This window comes from Ochotona princeps, chromosome 24, assembly GCF_030435755.1.
Source record: "Ochotona princeps isolate mOchPri1 chromosome 24, mOchPri1.hap1, whole genome shotgun sequence".
Taxonomy (NCBI): Eukaryota; Metazoa; Chordata; class Mammalia; order Lagomorpha; family Ochotonidae; genus Ochotona; species Ochotona princeps.
Window position 1 is genome coordinate 5399613 of NC_080855.1, and position 23241 is coordinate 5422853.

Below are 23241 nucleotides of genomic sequence, written 5' to 3' on the forward strand. Positions count from 1 at the left end.
GTAACAAACCTCCCTACATAAAAACATCTCAGTGCACGGGCTGGGAGGCATTCCTGCAGACCAGGGGCTGAGCAGTGGGAGCGCTGCGGGAGAGCAGGCTGGCCCTGGGCAGAGGCAGGACTAGAGTCTCCCACCTGCTCTCCAAGCTCCTGCCTCTGGCCCACACCTCTCCGGAGCTCCACGCACTGTGACTTTCACAGGCTCTGGGTAGGGCAGGCCGGGTACCAGTGCTCCGAGAACATGCCCCCTTCGGCCGTGCCCGCCAGCACTGGGGAGGCTGCTGGGGCGGGGAGTACTCACTGTCTTCGTGCGTGCGCACAAGCTGCGGCGTGCTGGGTGGCCCGTCGCCCGGCGTCGTGAAGCACAGGGCTGAGGTGAGGTAGACAGCGAACTTCTTCAGGTGGGTGATGTAGCCGTGGTGGACTCCGTGGAAATCCGGGGCGATGGTGACCACGGTGACGGCCTCAGGGACATCGGGTGGCCAGGCTAGAAGCTGGGATGGAGCGGGTTGAGAGAGGTGTCATTTGGGTTGCATTTCCTCACTCCTCCATCCACGTCAGGACTTTATTCTGCAGCTAACACACCTTCAAAGAAAGCAGAGTCATAGAGCTGACATCTGCTGCTCCGGCTGCACACGTTACATCTCATCGGCCATGCGCTGTGCAGGCATCGCAGACACAGCGACAGCGGCGCCAACTCACCTTAGAGTAACGGACACTCCCTCAGACCTCGGCCTCTGCTGACGCGCGTCAGAGAATAAGCCTACGTGTAACACGCGTAGCCCAGCTCTTAATTCAACAGAATCAGGACAGTTGTTGCTCTTTCTTTCTCTAACACACATGTTTCCAGACAGGCACCGGCTCTACTCAGAATCCAAAATAATGAGCCCACAGGAACAGTCCCATACTTTGTATCACACTAGCATCTTGAAAAGAACTCAAGACTGGTTATAACATTCCAGAAAGGCAGCACACAAGCAGATCAAAGTGCATATTCCTGTGACAGCAAACGTGCTGGGAGTAACACGGTGCCCAAGTCGAGGTGCCACACCGCAAGGCGTCCACGCAGATCAAGCTGACCCCTGAGCCATCGGTGGGCTCTGAAGTCGCCCGGTGTCATGCTGCAGTGCGCCCCGGAAGGTACAGCTGCTCTGGGATCAGCACAGTTGCCTTCCAAAAAGCTGCTTGGAGCTGTCTCCAAGGGAATGAAGGGCACATGGCCAGCTACGTCTGCCTTCCAGCAGACAAACAAGTATTGGCAAAGAAGACTGAACTGGGCGTCTGAAGACACAGTCCTCCTGCCACGTGAAGCCACCAAGCATGGCACAAACCAGGGGAATCCCTTCCCTGTAAGGGCGTCCCTGGGGGCATCGCCCAACGTGGAGCTGGTTCCAGGGAGCTGGGCTTTCAAATCCAGCCAGGAGCGGCCACCCCACATGGTGAGAGCGCCCACAGCCCTGGAAACTGTCCACGCCTACACACGCAGTCACACCAAAGCTGGCTGGCAGGTGCTGGGCTGTGCCCCCAGCCCAGCCTGGGCAGCACCCTGAGCCCCCTGGCCCCAGCCACAGCAGGAGGGGATGGGGGACCCTCACAGCACTGTGCCCAGCTCTGAGGCCGTCTCTTCTCTGCACCTGATGTGGAGCGCGCCCACTGGACGGGCAGGGAAGGTGCCCCTTCCCGAAGAGCCAGCCTCTGGACCACTACCAGGGTCAGTTTCTGAGCTTGCATAAATGGAATCGTCCCACGATGAAGGTGAAGATGAGGCCCTGGCTCCTTAACGAAGGGGAGCGGCACTGGGAGTCTACGGACCACGGTGCCCGCCACCTACCTTGTATCCCTGGTTGATGCCGTTGATAAACTGCTGCGGCGGCGGGTTCCACAGGACCCGGATGGTGGTGGAGTTCACCGCTTCCGCGTGCACGTTCTGCGGGGGCGCGGTAGGCACTGTTCCCAGGCAGCCAAAAGGGAGGGAAGAGAAGGCAAATGAGCTGGCATCCGCTGGTCGCAGGTGACCACGGCCCACAGGGCAGCGAGAGCTGGGCAGACAGGGACCCTGGCCACTGCCGGCCTCCGGAGGGCGACTCCTTACAGCACAGGCACAAGTCTACACTAGACCAAGTCCTCACCCACAGAACAAAGGAACAGCAGGCAAATGTTCTCATTTCCTTCTCGGTTGCCCAACAGTTGAGCTACCCCGAAATGCCCCTGCCATCAGGTACCACTATCTCTCAAGCTAAACCTGGTTCCTTATGTGAAAATAAAGAAATCCAGAAGGAAGCACAACCGCCATCCCCCCAGCGCCCAGTCGGAGGGTGTTTATTCATCGGGAGATCAGATTTCTCCTGGCTGGTCAATTGGGGAAATGATTTTTGCATTTTTGTTGTTGTTGATCTCTTACTGAATAGCTTTGGCACCAGTGGTATACCTGCAAGTGCCGTCTTCAGCGAACACACATTCTGGGAGAGATGCCTATGAAATTTCAAGTGGGTGAACCATTCTGCAAATGCTTACAGCACAGGTATGGCCCTGCCTGGAAGGCATACAGGCTGCTCCTGTCCCACGTCCAGAAGGACTGGAGGAGGAGGAATGCAAGTTGGTGCTGTGACCAAACCTGGCTACTGGTATGATGCTGGTGAGCAGACCAGACATGGCTATGCAGGGAGAGTCTGGGTGGGGCAGGCAGGGCAACTGGAGATGTTCGTCTAAGCACCCGGAAATGGGAAGCTTCCGGGAGCAGGCAGGGCTCCGCATTGGTCTGCAGGGTTGATACGCCTGTGTCCTGTCCCTTGGGTCTGGCCCAGTGGGTCATCCCGCTGTTGTGTCTGAAGCAAGGCACAGAAGTCCATAGGATCCCGTTGCTCCAGATGGAGGAGACGAGACAGGCCTGCCGGGTCCAGAGCAGGGCCCGGCTCATAGGCACACTTTCCCCAGCCCTGGCTCGGGGCCGCAGCTCCTAAGGCAGGGCCTGCACATCCTCCTTGAGCCCTGAGGGGACACTTTTTCAAGCGCTACCCTCCTTGGCCCCTCCATCCACTGCTCCACCTCCCATTCCCCAACATCCCAGAGTCGGTGGACTGGCAATGAGCACAGGTCCATGGCAGGCGAGGGAAGTGGGTGCTGCCCACCTGTGATGGAGTGCCAGACTGGAACCAGGGATGCCTGGCCATTGGCTGAGGGCAAGCCCGTCATCCTGCATGCTGAGTGCAGGTGTGTAGGGCAGGCCCGCAGGAGGCTGTGTCCCACCCAGGGACACGGGCACGAGCTGGCGCGTCTCACAGGGAACATCCCCAAGCATCCGAAACATAAATGACCACTGGCTGAAAAGCAGCATCACTCTGATATCGAAGTCAGAGAAAGACAGTTGGAAAAAAAAAAAAGACCAAGTGACAAATCCAAATCTCTTGTGAACACAAATTTGAAAAATTATCAGCAAAATATCAGAAAGTCAAATCCAGCAATTTATATATACATATATATACATATAAATCACCATCTATAACACTTATTAAGTCGGGTATAGTCTTGCCAATGCAAGGCTTACTCAACTTTTTGAATATCACTCAAGGTAATTTACCAAACCAACAGAATCAAGAAAAAAAATGGATGTTTTTTTTCAGAAAAAATGTCTGATATATTCAACTTTCAATCATGATAAAAAAAAAAACCCAAGAACCTCCCAGCAGAGTGGGAATGTGAGGGGACTCGCTAAGCTTGTTAACGCCATCTGTGGAAGTCTGCGCTGACGCTACACTGAAGACGGAACACTCCCGGTTCCCCACCCCCCAACAGCAGGAACGCAGCGAACACGCCTCTCACGGTCACTGAGCTCTAAGTCCAAGTCAGGGAATCGTGCCAGGAAAGGAGATGAGGGGCCAGCAGGTCAGAACGCAGGGAGGCCTTTCTGTGGAAGGATAACACGCCTGCCCGTCTAGTAGACAGCAATAGGGAACAGGGAACAGCCATAGAGAAGCTCCCGGAACCAGCCAGGGCACCAGCAGAACTACAGGACACAAGAGCAAATTCAGAACAAAAATCAAGTACAGTTGTAAACATGAGCAGTAAGCAATGAGAAATTGAAACGTACAGAAATGTAAAATTAAATGAACAACGCATTACCAGATCTGTATTCTGAAAGGTATGTGGCACGGAGGTAGAGAGCTGGGCCCTGGGGGGTGTGGTTGTCATTCTATAAGAATGGACTAGAACACAATACAGGAAACAGACAGTTCTCCCCCAAGCTGGTGAGTGGCTGCAGCCCCGGTCGAAACTGTGGCAAGCTATGTTTTACAATTGGAAAATGTGATTTGAAAATTTATATAGAAATATAAGTAACTAAAACAATTTTTGAAAAGAAAAAAGTAGAGAGCCTTCAGTATGTGGTTTCCAGACTAATTAAATATTTGATTTAAATATTGGGTATGACTGGGGAGTGGGCGGACACATTGGGTGGTGACAGAGAACTGAGCCCGTGAACACTTCTCAGGACATACAGAAATTACACACATATCAGTCAGGTTATTTTATCAACGCTTGATGGAAAGATAGTCTTTCCAAAAAACGGTGCTGGAGAAATTAGACATTGGTATGTAAAACCAAAAAGAAAAAAAGGGGGGATGTGGGGAGAGAAAGAAGGAGGAGGGCTAGAAGCCAGTCAGGATGGATCCACACCTCACACCGTACACTGACCCAGAATGAGCCTGGATCCACACCTCACACCGTACACTGACCCAGAATGAGCCTGGGTCCACACCTCACACCGTACACTGACCCAGAATGAGCCTGGGTCCACACCTCACACCGTAACTGACCCAGAATGAGCCTGGGCCACACCACACACCGTATACTGACCCAGAATGAGCCTGGGTCCACACCTCACACCGTACACTGACCCAGAATGAGCCTGGGTCCACACCTCACACCGTACACTGACCCAGAATGAGCCTGGGTCCACACCTCACACCGTACACTGACCCAGAATGAGCCTGGGTCCACACCTCACACCGTACACTGACCCAGAATGAACCTGGGTCCACACCTCACACCGTACACTGACCCAGAATGAGCCTGGGTCCACACCTCACACCGTAACTGACCCAGAATGAGCCTGGGTCCACACCTCACACCGTAACTGACCCAGAATGAGCCTGGGTCCACACCTCACACCGTACACTGACCCAGAATGAGCCTGGGTCCACACCTCACACCGTACACTGACCCAGAATGAGCCTGGGTCCACACCTCACACCGTACACTGACCCAGAATGAGCCTGGGTCCACACCTCACACCGTACACTGACCCAGAATGAACCTGGGTCCACACCTCACACCGTACACTGACCCAGAATGAACCTGGGTCCACACCTCACACCGTACACTGACCCAGAATGAGCCTGGGCCACACCACACACCGTACACTGACCCAGAATGAGCCTGGGTCCACACCTCACACCGTACACTGACCCAGAATGAGCCTGGGCCACACCTCACACCGTACACTGACCCAGAATGAACCTGGGTCCACACCTCACACCGTACACTGACCCAGAATGAGCCTGGGTCCACACCTCACACCGTACACTGACCCAGAATGAGCCTGGGTCCACACCTCACACCGTACACTGACCCAGAATGAACCTGGGTCCACACCTCACACCGTACACTGACCCAGAATGAGCCTGGGCCACACCACACACCGTACACTGACCCAGAATGAGCCTGGGTCCACACCTCACACCGTACACTGACCCAGAATGAACCTGGGTCCACACCTCACACCGTACACTGACCCAGAATGAACCTGGGTCCACACCTCACACCGTACACTGACCCAGAATGAGCCTGGGTCCACACCTCACACCGTAACTGACCCAGAATGAGCCTGGGTCCATACCTCACACCGTACACTGACCCAGAATGAGCCTGGGTCCACACCTCACACCATACACTGACCCAGAATGAGCCTGGGTCCACACCTCACATCGTACACTGACCCAGAATGAACCTGGGTCCACACCACACCTCACACCGTACACTGACTGACCCAGAATGAGCCTGGGTCCACACCTCACACCGTACACTGACCCAGAATGAGCCTGGGTCCACACCTCACACCGTACACTGACCCAGAATGAGCCTGGGTCCACACCTCACACCGTAACTGACCCAGAATGAGCCTGGGTCCACACCACACCTCACACCGTACACTGACCCAGAATGAGCCTGGGTCCACACCTCACACCGTACACTGACCCAGAATGAACCTGGGTCCACACCTCACACCGTACACTGACCCAGAATGAACCTGGGTCCACACCTCACACCGTACACTGACCCAGAATGAGCCTGGGTCCACACCTCACACCGTAATTGACCCAGAATGAACCTGGGTCCACACCTCACACCGTAAACTGACCCAGAATGAGCCTGGGTTTCAACATAGTCCCGGGTATATAACTTGCCAGAAAAAAATGGTTGTGACATTGGGTGAGGCAAACATCTCTCAAATATTATACCAAGGATATAATTCATAAAGAAAGAATGATTAGCCTGACTGTATCAAAATAGAAAGCTGGTGTTTTGTGATAGTTAGCAGCTAAGGGGATGACCACGGCTGAGAGACAAGAAAGGTCCAGCGGAGATTTATGTTCACAATATATAAAGAACTTGAAAATTCCTTAGTAAGAAGAGAAAAACCCCAAATATGGGCAAAAAATATATATATGATAAGAAAGGAGCAGATGAAGAAATCCTCTACATCATTCCGTTGGGGACTTTAACATCCCCAGTGATTCCAAGCAGAGCCTCCCTGGACGGGGCAGACAGCCACGCAGACAGCCACCAAGTGCTGAGGCTGAGGAGCAGTGCAGAGCCCGCCGGGGCCTCTCACAGAGCCCAGCACGCTCACAGCCATACGACCCAGCAACCTGCTCCCACGTGTTTGTTCACAGAAAAGCTTGTATGATGTCTCCAGGCACTCTGGAATCACCCCAGAGAGCAAACAGCCTAATGTTCTCTGCCCTGTGGGAGCGGAAGCAAACCGCAGTGCAGCCACGGCGCGGACAGTTGGAGCACCTGTCACCATGTGACGGCAAAGTGCTCAGTGCACCCACAACCCAGCCGGACCTCACAGGCATGTGCAAGGGCCCTGAGACCATGGGTGAGGTCTCCAGTGGCCCAGGGTGAAGCCACGTCCCACCTCCTGTTTCCAGACATGAGAGACACCACCAGATGCACCATGCTGCCCCCTGCCACCCACATGGTGACGTGCAATAGCGGCTTGAAACCCTGAACATTTGGGGGCAATGCGTTAAGTGGTGCTAAGGAACCAACATGGTCTCCATTAAAGGAGCTACAGGGCTTAGTGCCGGGCTTCCACAGCCGCAGTCCTTGCATCTGCAATTCTGTGAGGCTTTTCCATCCAGTTCACGTGGGATAAGGCAGAGGGCCTAGAACTGCGAAGCCAGAGGCCCCGAGCTCCGGGCACTGCTCCACGCATGTGAAACAGAACCAGCCACTTCCAGGCCTGTGTCCCTCACCTGGGGCCCGGAACAGGAGGACCCCGTGAACAGACACCAGGCCTGTGTCCCTCACCTGGGGCCCGGAACAGGAGGACCCCGTGAACAGACACCAGGCCTGTGTCCCTCACCTGGGGCCCGGAACAGGAGGAGCCCCGTGAACAGCCACCAGGCCTGTGTCCCTCACCTGGGGCCCGGAACAGGAGGAGCCCCGTGAACAGACACCAGGCCTGTGTCCCTCACCTGGGGCCCGGAACAGGAGGAGCCCCGTGAACAGACACCAGGCCTGTGTCCCTCACCTGGGGCCGGGAACAGGAGGAGCCCCGTGAATAGACACCAGGCCTGTGTCCCTCACTGGGGCCCGGAACAGGAGGAGCCCCGTGAACAGCCACCAGGCCTGTGTCCCTCACCTGGGGCCCGGAACAGGAGGAGCCCCGTGAACAGACACCAGGCCTGTGTCCCTCACCTGGGGCCCGGAACAGGAGGAGCCCCGTGAACAGCCACCAGGCCTGTGTCCCTCACCTGGGGCCCGGAACAGGAGGAGCCCCGTGAACAGCCACCAGGCCTGTGTCCCTCACCTGGGGCCCGGAACAGGAGGAGCCCCGTGAACAGCCACCAGGCCTGTGTCCCTCACCTGGGGCCCGGAACAGGAGGAGCCCTGTGAACAGACACCAGGCCTGTGTCCCTCACCTGGGGCCCGGAACAAGAGGAGCCCTGTGAACAGACACTCCTCTTCTGGCAGTTGGGACCACAAAGGGGTCTTACACTAGAAGGGGTGATACCGGGCAAGAAGGAAGGATTAAAGAGCTCCGTGTTCACAGAGGACAGGAGTGCGTGGCTCCGCACTGTGGCTGCTCAGGGGCAGCCTGGGACCTGTGTTCTTCCGGGCTCTGGACCTGCACTGGTGGCCAGGGCTGCCCAGGGACCCACCAGGGTCTCAGAGAAGCCAGCACGCGCAGTGCCTTCCTCTGCTCAATCCTCACTCTCCTTTCCCATTATTTAGCCTTGGACAAACTCATGAGCTATGTGGAATCTTCGGGAAGTTTATGGAAAGTGTGAATTATGGGGAAAAAATGGCATGGTTTCAAAATTCTTGTGCATCGGAATAAATTTATCTTTCAATTTTATGTTCTACAGACTTCTGGAATTCTCTCTGCATAATCATCTGGCCTGAACCAGAGTTCCTCCACAGCCCAGAGCTCGGCTGCCCCCCAGTCCCGTCGCAGGTGGGGTTCTGAACTCTGGTCTCAGCTCCCTCCTCCCGGGGCTCTCTGCTCTCTGCAGAAGCCTCTGGTTCTATTTCTAACTGCTGCCATCACACGTGGCTCAGAAATGCAAGGACAACGCGACCGAAAATTCCCTCCGGTCAGAACAAGAAGAACAGCCAGAAAATCCGTCCTGACAGAGCTTTCCCGGGAGGGAAAGACAGGGGCCCGGCTCTGAGCGCGCCCAAGATGTGCTGTGCCAGCTGCAGCCAGCCCTGCCCCCAGCTCCTCCTGGGAAGCCACAGGCTCCTGCTGCGGGGATGGGGCCTGGGGACACTTTCTCTCCTGGTAATTAGCATTTAAAGTGCAGCTCTTCCTTGCTCCTCGCGGCAGGCCCGCCTGGTAAAGTGACAGGTGCTAGGTTCTTTTCTGCTTCATGCTGCCTCCGCTCAGAAAAAAGAAAAATCCATCTTCACCAGATAATTCCCCCGCACAGGCCTGAGTACATGCCTGGTCTTAAACCATTCTCCACTGTCTGTGTTCTCACAGCAAGGACAGGGACACCCAGGGCACAGACCGCAAGGGCAATTTCAGCTCCCAGGGGATCCATTAGTCGCAGCCTGGCACAGTGCAAAATGCTGGTTCCCTGCCTGGGGTGAGTTACACAGGGGCCCAGAGATTGGCACCTGCCAGGTCTTGTGGCTGTGCCCCCGGATTACAGCCGTTCAGCAGGTGCCACTGTAGAAACCACATTTGAAAATGACACGCGTGCACACATGTACTGCATGGTGTTAGAGAATGGTTCCGGCCGGTGAGGCTGCAGCTGCAGGGCGTTCAGGCTCTGGGAGCAAGCAGGGCTGGAGAGACATGTGAGGATCTGTCAGGCAGCGGGTGCAACAGTTACCCCACACTTGGCGAATCTGTAACTGCCCCAGCAACCACCTTCACAGGTGTCCCTCATCTGGGACATTCCAAACCATCAACAGCAAGTGTGGAGGGCACACAACTCCCTCCTGGGCGTCCCCTCCGATCCGGCACGCTAAGCTACAGTTAACAGCCTTTTCTAGCCGACCAGCTGTCTCTGGGCCTTCTTCAGATGTATACGTATATTTTTAAAGATTTATTTATTTTCTTAAAGTTAAGAGCTAGGGGAGAGAGAGAGAGAGAGGCATGGCTAGATCTTCCATTGCTGGTCCACTCCCTAAGTGGCCGCAATGGCCAGAGCAGGACTGATCTGAACCAGGAGCCAGGAACTTCTTTGGGGTCTCCCACACGAATACAGGGTCCCAAGGCCTTGGGCTGTCCTCTGCTGCTTTCCCAGGCCTCAAGCAGGGAGCTGGATGGGAAGTGGAGCAGCAGGACTCTAACTGGTACCCACGTGAGATGCCAGAACCCTGGCTGGAGGATTAGCTTGCTACACCATTGAACCAGACCCACACTCGTATTTTTAAATATATATATTTATTTTTATTGGACAGTAAGGTTTACAAGGAGAAGGAGAGACAGAAAGATCTTCCATCCACTGGTCCACTCTCTAATTGGCCGCAACAGCCAGAACTGCCCCAATCTGAAGCCAGGAGCCAGGAGCTTCTTCTGGGTCTCCCACGCAGGTGCAGGGTCCCAAGGCTCTGGGCCGTCCTCCACTGCTTTCCCAGGCCACAAGCAGGGAGCTGGATGGGAAGTGGGGAAGCCAGGACATGAAACTGCACCCATTTGGGATCTGTGCATATAAGGCAAGGACTTTAACCACAAAGCTACCATGCCGGGCCCAGCACAGGGGAATTTTAAGGCAAAGAAACTGCTCTGTATGATATTACCATGGTGGTAACGTGTCATAATCCGTTTGTCAAATCCAACTGTATGTGCAACACTGAGGGGAACTCCAGTGTAGGCAGGGGCTCTGGGTGACAGTGAAGTTGTATAGGCTCAGGGACGGTAACAAGGTGCCACTGGGGGCGTGCTGAATGGCAGGGGTCACCGAGCACACAGATGGCAGGCAGGAACTAGCTAAACTTCCTGCTGAATTTTGCTATGAACCTGAAATTGCTCTAATAAAGGCCCTTTACAAAGCAGAACTTACATGTATGGCTCATTTTGTGGACTCTGAATCTGCTAACTAACCCTGGCAGGTGGGGAGGCCACACAGCATGTCTCCTGCATCCTACCCAACCCCGCACGGGATTCAGCCACTCACAGGCTGCTCAGCATCATTCACCTTGCTGCAAGAGAGGGAGAGAGAGAGAGAGAGAGGAGGGAGAGGGAAAGAGAGAGAGAGAGGGGAGAGAGAGGAAAGAGAAAGAGGGGAGAGAGGAGAGACGGAGAGAGAGGGAGAGAGAGGGAGAGAGAGGAAGAGAGAGGAGAGAGGGAGAGAGAGAGAGGAGAGAGAGAGAGGAGAGAGAGAGAGAGGAGAGAGGGAGAGAGAGGAGAGAGGGAGAAAGAGGGAGAGAGAGAGAGAATGTGTGTGTGTTGGAGATAAGGTCCATCTTCTATAGAAGAATATGAACTGTTTGTTAATTACCTAGTATCAGCTATTCCCCAGTGAAACACAAATGATTTAAAACTTTCTTTCTGGGCCCAGCAAGGTACCCTAGTGGTTAAAGTCCTTGTCTTGAATGCACCAGGATCCCATATGGGCGCTGGTTCATGTCCAGCTGCTCCACTTCCCATCCAGCTCCCTGCTTGTGGCCTGGGAAAGCAGTGGAGGACGACTTGAAGCCTTGGGACCCTTTGCCTGCACTGGAGATCCAGAAGAAGCTCCTGGCTTCTGGCTTCGGTTCAGCTCAGCTCTAGCCGCTGCGGCCACTTGGGGAGTGAATCAACAGATGGAAGATCTTCCTCTCTGTCTCTCCTCTTCTCTGCATATCTAACTTTCCAATAAAAATCCATAAACAAAAACTTTCTTTCCCTTCTTTATTTCCTTCCTTCCCAGATGGTGCTGACGTAAATTTACTAAGATCCCATTTTTAGTGGGAATTTCACAATGAACCATCATTTTTAGAAACTTTAAATCACATTTTAGAACAAGCCACATCATTCAATCAGACCAGCGAACAGCGCTGTGGGGGCTGACAGCTTCCAATAATTGACTTTTTAAAACATCTGCATCACAGATGACATGAATTTTTCAGAATTTTAATTTTCTGATCAAATAAAAAAGGATCTGTCAATATTGTCCATTTCCTTGCTGCATGCTTTAGTTTGGAATTTTTCACCTTGACCTCTTTTTAAACATTACGAATGCATACAACCACAACCTTTTGTAAAGCTGATTTAGGAAGTCATCATAGCTCCAAGCCACTGTATATTTAAAAATATATGAGATAAAACCGTAATATTATTTTTGTGTATGTGACTAATTCTACTGCATATTCCTACAGATACATAATGAACAATTGTGTTGTTGAAGGTGAGTCAACAGGTACACTTGCCAGAGCGTGAGACCATGTTCTGCTCAGGGGGTTTACCAAGCCCCACCTCAGCTCCAGGTTTGCCTCAACGCTGTACTTGATGGGACCTGAAGCAACAATGGTCCCAGGCAAACCGTGCCAGCGTCTTTCCCCAAGGCACGGATCTTACAGGGGAAAACCTGACAAGTGGTAACATGAGGAGCAGGGGCGTGTCTGACCCTGGCCACACCGGCATCTGCCCAGCAAGGGAAGTGTGGCATGCCTGCGCCTGGCCACGCCTGCATCCGATGGGCAAGTGAGGGGCGAGCCTGACCCTGGCCACACCTGTATCTGATGGGCAGATGGGGTGTGCCTGCTGGCCATGCCTGCACCTGATAGGCAGGTGGGGTGTGCCTGCTGGCCATACTTGCATCTGACGGGCAGGTGGGGTGTGCCTGAGCCTGGCCACGCCTGCATCTGATGGGCAAGGGAGACTGGGTATGCCTGCTGGCCACAACTACATCTGATGGGCAGGTGGGGTGTGCCTGAGCCTGGCCACGCCTGCATCTGATGGGCAAGGGAGACTGGGTATGCCTGCTGGCCATGCCTGCATCTGACGGGCAAGGGAGGTGGGGTATGCCTGCTGGCCATGCCTGCATCTGACGGGCAGGGAGGTGTGCCTGAGCCTGGCCACACCTACATCTGATGGGCATGGAAGCAGCTCATGGACCAGTTTAGTTCCTCTTGTCCTTACACAAGACAGGCTGCAGACACTCCCAGGGATGTGTGCTGTTGGGATCAGGGACACACGGAAGCGGGCATCCCCGCTGAGCCACACTGGGAGACATGCAGACGACAAGCCACCTCTCCCAGAGACACACCTGGTCTGGCGTGATTAGATCAGAGTCCCCAACTGGACAGGGCAGCACCGATGTTAGTCCTGCACGCGCAGGGTGTGTCACCTGAGCCTCAGTTTCTCCAAGAAAATGTTTGGAGTATTACTGCAAATACAACCAACGTAAAAACCCCTGCTTTCAGTTGCTCACTCCGGCATGGCCTCTGGGCAGTGTGCAGAGTAAGTACTCCTTGGGGTTCAGGAAGACACCTGTAGGGCCTGGGGAGAAGCCACCCCAGAGCAGGGCAGCTGTGAAGGAACTCAGGTCTCCCAAGTGGCTGGCAGGTGCTGTCTGTGCTGCCTCCAGGGTGTGTAAGTGGGAAACCAGAATGCGAAGTGGAGTGAGCCGGCAGGCGATGCAGCAATGCAGCCATACAGTGGACATTGGGGGTCTGTGCTGGAGAAGAACATACATATATTTTGGATGCCACTGCTGACACTAAGACACAGACACTCCTGCAAAATTCAGTCTAAAAACCTCAGTGTTCACCAATGCTGCATTCACAGAAAACGTCTCCTGCCAGCGTGCCACGATTCCTCGAGTCCTGTCCCCAAAGTGTCCGTGACAACTCCAGACACGGCAGCCTGCCTGCTCTTTGGTTCCTGAAAAGTATGGAGTCAGAAAAACACTTCTCACACAATCATTTCTGGAGGTGGCATGGGATTCAAACCCTCACTCTGCCCTTGGGTGCCAGGGTTCTCGCGGCAGCTCCGTCTGCCGCGCCACAATGCTGCCTGTAACGCAGACTTTTGTTTGAAGAACTTCCACTCCAGGTTTGTCTCCACATCACCTCATGCAGCATCCATAAATCTTCACACACACTCCTTCAAGAGTGGCAACTTTCCTATTGCCTGCTCCATTTCCCCTCGCTGTGACTCAGCTGCCTGGTTTTTGCAAGAATCTGTCAACTGAACAAAGCGTTATGATCATCCTTGTTATTTTGGGCCAAAGGCCTCACTTTGAAGAGTTGGTGAAGGGTAAGTTACAGGCAGTGGAAGTGGTTTCTGAGTGACAGTTCTGAACAGCTGAGTGAAGGCACTGGGTAACTAGGGAGAGCTTGGCAACATCCACCACCCTAGCTCAGTATTACAGCAACACCATGGGAGCCAGGGTTGTCGAGCGGCGGGTTAAGCCAACACCTGTAACCCCACATCCTGCATCCGAGTGCAGGTTGAAGTCCTGACCATTCCAGCTTCCTGCTAACGTAGGTGGGAAACACGGGTGGGCTTTTTGGCTCCTGGCGTCAGACTGGTCCAGATCTGACTAGAATATAAGGTTTTACCTTCTTTCTCTCATTATCCTTCCCGTTCTCTCTCTGCATCTCTTCCACATCAATAAATCTTAAAAGAAAACACAGTCCAGGGGCTCATCAACAGCAAACATTGCTTCCTACAGTTCTGGAAACTGGGGTGTCCCAAATGAAGAGAGGGGTCGGCCTGGAAGGCAGCTGGTCTCTTACCGACGGCCCCTTCTCACTGCAATCCTGACAGCAGAGGGCACGGCCAGCTCCCGGAGACCTCCCTCGCAGGGCTGCACCTCCTGGAGCACGGGGGCGTACATGACCCAGGCCAGGGTACACACACACACACATCTGTGCCGACGTGCAGCAATGCAAAAACTCACCCAGGTGGTGGAGTTTAAAAATGCGTAGTTCGTGCCAAGTAACTTGATGGCACTGAGTACGAAATGGCAGGCGTTGAAGCACCTGGGCGAGTCTGCAGACACACCTGCCACTGGAACGCCCACGCGTCAGACCCCAGAGCAATGTGCATTCTCACAAGAACCATGCAGCATCATCTTTGTGGAAGAAATGGGAGCAGCAATTGTTAGCCTAGAAAAAGGCAGACCCCTTAAGGAATAACTTAGGCAGGATCCAAGTCGGCTAATGGTATCAGGAAAGACACTCCCGTCAACAGGCAAGATGCGGGAAGCAAGCTTCCTTGCTCATGGTGACTTGCCCAGTCTCCAGGAGGTGGTTACTGACGGGCACTCAAAGTCCTGAATGGAGCCGCCTCGGGAATAAACCACGCATGGAAAAAGCTGTGTTCAGCTATCATAATCAGCACTGCAAAGTCTTGGAGAGCTTTTTACACATGAAAGTTTTATACAAACGCAGTGTTGAAGAGTCTCCACAATGTTCTTCAAAGATGAACTTTTACAAGGGAAAACATTTGATGGAAAGGCAGAGAAAGAGACGAGTTTTCCACCTACTGGTTCCCTCCCGCAGTGGCCCCCAGCTGAGGAGCCCAGAGCCCCACCCAGGCTTCCATGTGGGTGCAGGGGTCTTCCGCTGCCAGGTACACCAGCCACAGCGCTCCTACGGGGATGCTGGTTTTGTAGGTGGTAGCTCAACGTGTTGTGCTACAATGCTGGACCCTTTTTAAAAGTTTCAGGATGGGGGGGCATTGTGGCCCAGTTGGCTAGGTGACCTCTTCCGATGCCAGTGTGCCATGTCAGAAGATCTTCTAATTCTGCCTTTCCAACAACTTATTTAAGAGGGGGAGCGAGCGCTGCTTTCTATTTTTCACAATGGAAGTATTCAAAACCTTTTGATTCACTCCCATTTTGTTCAGTGATTTTCCAAACGCCCCATTTTCAACTGGTGGAAGCCTGTCTGGGCCTCATGGAGCCATCCCTTCATGCCGGACAGCTTACCTTGAACACGACCTGCCCTGACGTGGGACCACTCGGCACCCAAGAAGGCTTGTGTATTTCGGTCACCTGGGAGGCTGGGAGCGATGGGGCTGGCTCCTGTTCCCAGGCCTTCCTTACGGGTGAAGTCCAATCTCCCGTCAGATGTGGCACTGCAGTTGGCTGCCAGGCTCCGTCCTTGGTGATGCCACTCAGCCATGCAACGCCACAGTATTCACCCGATTGTCTCAGAGAGCGGAGGCAACATGTCCACCAGGCACGGGACTGCTGAGGTCGGCTTAAGCCTCCCCCACACTGCACGGAGGGTCTGTTTTTGTTCTCAGTAGATTCTGCTAGACTTGAAAAATGCAAGTCTCCATTTTCCAAAATAACTAGAAACAATGACTTTGCATCTGGCTATGTATAACTTCGTCTTTCAGGATTTTAGAATTTCTTTTATAAATGATTTAAAATTAATTTTATGGGGCTCAGTGCGGTAGCCTAGCGGCTAAAGTCCTCGCCTTGAACATGCTGGGATCCCATATGGGCGCCGGTTCTAATCCCGGCAGCTCCACTTCCCATCCAGCTCCCTGCTTGTGGCCTGGGAAAGCAGTCGAGGACGGCCCAGAGCCCTGGGACCCTGCACCCGCGTGGGAGACCTGGAGGAGGTTCCTGGTTCCTGGTTTCGGATCGGCGCAGCACCGGCCGTTGCGGCCACTTAGGGAGTGAATCATCAGACGGAAGATCTTCCTCTCTGTCTCTCCTCCTCTCTGCATATCTGACTTTGCAATAAAAATAAATCTTTAAAAAATTAATTTTATGGTTTCAAAGTCATTCTAAAAAGAAATTAAGACAAGCTTAACTTCCATTTCTGTAGCCCCTTCCCCCTCTTTCTTCGTTATGGCTGTGACAGTCCATGTGTGGACACAGCACACTTCATCCCACCCGCGTCCTGCTGATGGGCATTCTTATAGATTACAGTCCTGTGCTGCAGCAAGTGCCGCGACAGGAACGGTCCTGTCCATATGTCTTGGTGCTAGTCTGCAATAGATGCCTGAAGGCAGAGCTGTGTTTGAGAGGCTTTGCAGTTCAGTAGCTTGGAACCAGCCTCTCCTGCAGGATGGGTTGTTCCTCATGGACAGGAGCTGGTACTGCGGTGCAACCAGGATGCCGGCCCGCCTGCTGGGGGAGGCCCGTGGCTCCGCTCCTCACCCAGCTCCCTGCCAATGTATCTGGGAAGCTGGTCCGAGGACGTGGACTCCTGGAGTCACGCTGGAGATTCAGCGGAGTGCCTGGCTCCTGGCTGCAGGACAGGTGGAGAGACAGGCACATACAGAGTGTTCCAGCCTCTGGTTCACTCCCCAGACTTCCACAACAGCCAGGGCTGGCCAGGGGAAGTCAGGAGCCAGGAACTCCTCCTGGGTGTCCCAGGCGGGGGTAAGGGATCGGGCAGTGCCGTCTGCTGCCTTCCCAGGCACTTTAGCAGGGAGCTGGACAGCCGTGGAGCAGCTCGAGCAGGGGATGCCAGTTCAAGTGGCAGCTTAGCCTGTGTGCCACCACACCAGCCTCCGTCACCGCTTCATTCCTAGTGAAAACAAAACTGGAAACATTTCTGAAGTGCTAAAGACCATTCCTATTATGGCTGCCCTGCCTCCCTGACGCACCCCGGGGGCTCATGCCCCTCTCGTCCGCTGCCCAGTCCCACGCAGGCTGGGATACTGCGGTCTGCCTTCTGCAGGTGGCTTTCAGGCCATGTCTGGCACAGGCTGGCAGTGCAGGTGGGCAGAGCTGACACCCAGCTGGCACCCTCACAGCTTCCTGTCCAGTGGTGTCCAGCTCTGGTTCTGGTGGTGACCTTAAGGCTCGCTGCCAGGCTCCAATGCAGAGGCCTCCTGTCCTTTGGGAGGAGGCCGTGTGCACCAGCCCGAGCATGTTCCGCACAGACAGGGGCGCCGTGGTGTCTGCGTAGCTTCAGGTCCCACTCTCTCATTCCTGGGAAGGCTGAGTCTCCCCATGCGGCCAAGGGCCATTCTCACGGCTGCAGGCTCGTCATGCATTTCTTGCTCATTTTCTTTGGGTTGTTGGTCTTATCCTTAACTATTACAGAAGCTCTTACTCTGGAGGTATTACCTTTCATTTCTGGGACAGAAGCTGTTACTAGTTCCTCCAACGTTATCCTTTTCCTGTTGTTCATGATGGATTCCTGCATGCACACTGTCTCCGCCTTGAAGCCATGTCTATCAGTCTTCGTTGGTTGCTTCTACGTCTGAGTCCTTGTCACCGAGCTTTCTCCTGATTCCGGCAGCAGGAAACAGACTCGGCAGATGTCTCCTTCCGGCCATGGCAAGCTTCCTGCTGATGCCTCACACGCACTCGGGACTGTCCTTACATTTAGAGTGTAACATGGATTCAGCCTTTTAAAAATTTATTTGTAGGGCCCGGCGGTGTGGCCTAGCGGCTAAAGTCCTCGCCTTGAAAGCCCCGGGATCCCATATGGGTGCTGGTTCTAATCCCGGCAGCTCCACTTCCCATCCAGCTCCCTGCTTGTGGCCTGGGAAAGCAGTTGAGGACGGCCCAAAGCTTTGGGACCCTGCACCCGCGTGGGAGACCTGGAAGAGGTTTCAGGTTCCCGGCATCGGATCAGCGCGTACCGGCCCGTTGCGGCTCACTTGGGGAGTGAATCATCGGACGGAAGATCTTCCTCTCTGTCTCTCCTCCTCTGTGTATATCTGACTTTGTAATAAACTGAATAAATCTTTAAAAAAAAATTTATTTGTAATATTATTGGAAAGGTAGTGAGAGAGAGATTAATTTTGCATCTGCTGATTCATTCCTCAAATCCCGACCACAGCCAGGGTGGGCCCAGGCTGAACCTAGACAGCCAGGACTTCATCTGTGACTGCCACGTGGGTGGCCAGGGCCCAAGTACCCCAAGCCATGCTTAGCCACCGCACCAAGGCTCGCCCCAGTCACAGTCGTGTTTCAGGCTCACGGGAGACCCACGCATCCCGAGCGGCACCCCAGCTACCGCACCAAGGCTCGCCCCGGGTCACAGTCGTGTTTTTTTCTCTATATAGGAATCTGCTTCCCTCAGTGGTACTTATCAATAATTTACTCAGTTGTTCAAGATGCTACCTCTTCTATAAACTAAATCTGCACATTAGATGGAGTTCATTTCTGTGATATTTGCTCTATTCCGTGAGGCTTTTATTCATGCATCAATACCACACATTGGTGATTACACAGCCTACAAACTCATTTCAGTACCTACAGGCCTAGTTCTCCTAGATCACTTTCTTTTTCGGGTTCTTTCACAGTTCTTGTACATTTGCTTCTTTGAATGGACTTAAACTTTTCCATGCACAGAAACAAAGAAACAAGCCTGCCTATGTCCTCCTGGGGTCATGTGACAGCTCCAAGTCCTGTCCTCCTGGGGTCACGTGACAGCTCCAAGTCCTGTCCTCCTGGGGTCACGTGACTGCTCTCGGTTGGTATAGGAACACAGACATTTCTGCAATCCTGTCTTCCCCCTCGGGAAGCTAGCAGGCCACCCACGTGGGCAGGCGCACCTGCCCTGGTCTTCCTGCGTTGGCCGTTTCTTTTCAGTGTGAGCCGGCTTCTTCTCTGTTCTGTTGCTGTGCTGTTGCAGACGGACCTGCTCTCTGAATGTCACTTCTGCTGTGTTCTGTTTGTGAACATGATTAGTTGTTTTTTTACAAGCTGATTTTACAACCTGGTAGTTTGTTCATCTCTTTACTGCTAGTAGTACTTTCCGGATATCAAAGCTTACGATCTGCAAATAAGGACAGTGCAATCGCTTCCTCCTCAGGCTGCACGCCTCTCAGTTTTGGCTCGCGCGCATTCTGACACGACTACGCAGAGGAAGCCGGGCGCCTTGGGCCTTCTCTATAGCAGGAGTCCTGCAGTGCCTCCCAGGTAAATACCCGGAGAGGAGAAACTGGGGGACACACATTCCTGCATTGTTGCATGTGTTGAATTTTGGCAAATGTCAAAACAATGTTGGAGTAAACTGTGTTTGGATACGGTCTAATGTTTTTCAACGTGATAAGGAATTTTGATTATTTTTAGCAATTTTCCATCAATATTCAAAACCAGCCCACAAATTATTTCTTTAATGAAATTTCCACATCCTTTTGAATTGTGTGTGGACCAAGACATGATCAATTTTCAGTGTCCCTAGTGCCCTTTTATTTTTATTTATTTTTATAAAATCTTATTTATTGAAAGTCAGAGCTAGGGAAGAGGGGGAGTTGTTGGAGAGAACCTTTCTGTTGATCCCCGATGGCCAAAACAGCTGGGGCCGAGAGAGGCCAAAGCCAGGGGCTTCACCCAGGTCTCTGCGTGCGTCCAGTAGTGCAAGCACTTGGGTCTTGTGCTGCTTTCCCATGTTTATTAGTAGGGAGTTGGATGGAAAGATGACCAGCAGGGTTGCTGGTGTCATGATGGTGGCCTTACCTACTATCCCATAGTGCCCACTCCCACCATGCAAAAGGGCGAGATCTCAGCACAGCTATGGTGCAACAGGTGAAGCCATCTCACGGCACATCCCCACCCCACGGCCGAGCGCCTGGCTCCAGACTCAGCCTTCCTCCAACACGCCAGGGGGCTCAAGTACTTGGGTTCCCACCACTCACACAGGAGACCTGGATAGGGCTTCTGCTTTCTGAGAGCCTGGCCAAGCAACAGCTGTTGTGGAACTTGGGGAGTGAACCCCAAGTATTGGGTATAGGGTAGGGTATAGGTATACAGTACAGGGTAGCGAAGGGTAGGATAGGGAAGGGTAGGGAAGGGAAGGGTAGGATAGGGAAGGGAAGGGTAGGATAGGGAAGGGAAGGGAAGGGAAGGGTAGGATAGGGAAGGGTAGGGAAGGGTAGGATAGGGAAGGGTAGGGAAGGGTAGGGAAGGGAAGGGAAGGGAAGGGAAGGGAAGGGAAGGGAAGGGTAGGGAAGGGTAGGGAAGGGAAGGGTAGGATAGGGAAGGGAAGGGAAGGGAAGGGAAGGGAAGGGAAGGGAAGGGAAGGGAAGGGAAGGGATGGGAAGGGAACATGTGCCACTCACACCTGTTGTCTCTTGGGTAACCCATTCCTCGCAAAAGCCCAGCGTGCTTCCCCGCCACAGGCCAACGCCTGCTTCTCTCTCTGCCTCTGGATCGCTGTGAGCACACAGCACAGCCCTTTCTGGTTCTCCTCCTCCAAGCAGCCTCACCTCTCCCGGTGATGCACTCATTGGAATCTGTCATCCGTATAGGGAGGTGTGCGTCATGCTCAGAGCTCTGTTCAGGTTAAATCCCCAAGTCTCCGGGTGGTACCATGGTCATGTCACGTCTCCCAGTCCGTGTCGCTTGGGCTAACCCATGATGTGTTTCACATTGTGCTGATTCTAGCAGTCCATTTATTCAAGCAGAGTCTGGGACAGAGCAGGGTGGCTGTCCCTCAGCAGTGCCAGCCGTGTCCCTGACAACAGCCCAGAAGGCTGACTCCTATTCCCAAAGGCAGGCGGTGAAGAAGAGCTCCTGCTGCGGGGATTCACCTCATTATTCTATCTCCAGATCTGTGTTTCTCTGTCTTATCTACAGAGTGCCTACAGGAGTGGAAGAACGGACCAGAAAAAACCCGAAGCTACAGAATCAACACGCCTTGTGGGTCTATTAACTCAGTAACAGTCTGCAAAGGAAAAGAAGTTGTGAGGTGTGACAGTTGGAGATTGCGACCGTGGGATGCGGGACCCCATCTCCCCCACACTTCCTTCCTGCAGCTGACACCTGTTCCCCGTCCCTCTGCCAAGCTGCATGCCTGTGTCCAGGCAGTTACTGTCTGTCAGCCTGTGGGGTTTCGGTGGGCTATGCTCATCCCGGCCCTTTCAACCCCGCATTATGTCAGAAGCTATAGAAAGGGAAGCAGGTCACAGAAGGCAGGCTGTCCTGGTGAGCCTGCTTGGCATGAAGTCTGGCCGCCAACCCTGTGTCCCTCCACAGAACCAGAAACGTGGACACGCAGCCAACCTCGCTCTGAAACTCCTCTGCCTTCCCAAGGTTACACTTGGTCCGAACAGGACAAACGTCTGATGCTGCCAACTCATCCCTACGGAGGACCCCAGCCTCTGACCTGGCCACAGACTTTCTACAAACACGGCTGACAGCCGTCTCCTTGGTGACAGACGGGACTTACACGAGTGGTGGCTCACGCACGGTGTGCTGTGGCTCACGTGGACTGTTTCTGCTTCCATGAATGGCCCATCCTCATGGACACAAGTCCTCCTCTGTGGCAGTGTGCAGGGAGGGGGTGTGGTCCTGAGCCCTTGTAGGACACTTCTCTCAGGGCCATGTGACACGCTTTCAAACTGGGTCACAGGCGGCCAGAGACCAGCTGAGTGTCTGGCTCAGGGGGCCCGGGCGGGGCCCGAGAACTGGCGTGTCTGCCAGGTTCCCCAGCGATGCTGGCGCCCGGTGGGCGGAGCCGCTGGGAGCAGCACAGCACAGAGCTTCCTCTCGCTTCTCCTCTCTCTGCTCCCTGTGCTAGTACTTTTGCTCTATCTAGAACCCAATTAATTGGTTGACAAAAAAAAAAATCCTACTGTCATTCTCATAAGCCTCTTTTTCATCTTTTCTTTTCTACAAAATAGTTTATTTTTATGAATGTGCAGGTGGGGGAAGAGGGGGAGAGGAGGCGTGAGGGTGAAGTGGGAGAGAGAAAAAGATCTCTTCCTCCCACTGGCTCTCTGCAAATGCCCCTAACAGCTGCGGCTAATCTAGGGCCACCCACATCTCCCCTGTGGGTGGCAGGAGGCGGGTACTTGGGGCACTCGTGGCCAGGGAGCTGGAGCGGAGGTGGAGAGGGGACAGTCGCAGGCACGCCGAGAGGAGGATGCCGCGGGGCCTGTGTGCTGCTCTCACCGCTTTCCGTGGGGAATGGTTGTTGCTATTTGCAGCTGCACAATTTGTGACTGTCAGGCAGCTACTTTCTTGCTGCTAAAAAGAGAGACACACTTTGTTTCTATTTCTGATATCTTATTTAGCCCAAACAGCATTATGGAGATGCCATAAAACTTATTTGGAACACCCCCTGAGTGAATTCTAGGCCATCATTGAGATTCATTTTCCCTTCAATCTTCATAAATGGCAGAAACCGTTTAAAATGATGGTTAATCAAAAGAGGCCCGTGCTGACTGTGGAGTTATACGGTGTTTGGGAGATTCACAAAGTGTCACATAAAGTTAATCCAAGTGACGCTGTGAGGGCCAGCCGTGGGACTGATGAGGCCTTCTGGGACAGGTGGCAGTAGGGACGGATTGATGGTGAGAACGGATTGATTCGTGTGTCCTGCTAATTAGGCCCATCAGACTGACACAAATCAACCCAAAGATACTAACTAGCTCAGTGACAATGTGGGATGTTGCCTGAATTTAGTATAGTTACTGTCCAATATAATTTTTATAACCTGACATACCCAGTGGTTTTTATTAAAGCAACACTACCTTATCTGTTACATGAAACCTCAGTGTTCTAACCCAGCGTCATCCTATACCATCCTCACGTGCAGTGCCAGCGATCCTCGCTGGTGGGCAGCAATGCCTGGGACCGTCCGGAGT

The 23241-nt window shown here is 53.5% G+C and overlaps 1 protein-coding gene across 1 annotated transcript in view; it reads right to left on the minus strand.

Annotated features, from left to right (window-relative positions):
* SDK1 (sidekick cell adhesion molecule 1) overlaps positions 1-23241 on the minus strand; it is an 880998-nt gene that overhangs the window by 120255 nt on the left and 737502 nt on the right. The window contains exons 18-19 of the mRNA XM_058680763.1: positions 1831-1946; positions 301-493 (exon numbers count right to left, since the gene is read on the minus strand). Coding sequence (XP_058536746.1) covers positions 301-493; positions 1831-1946 — 309 coding nt within the window. The remainder of the gene's footprint in view (positions 1-300; positions 494-1830; positions 1947-23241) is intronic.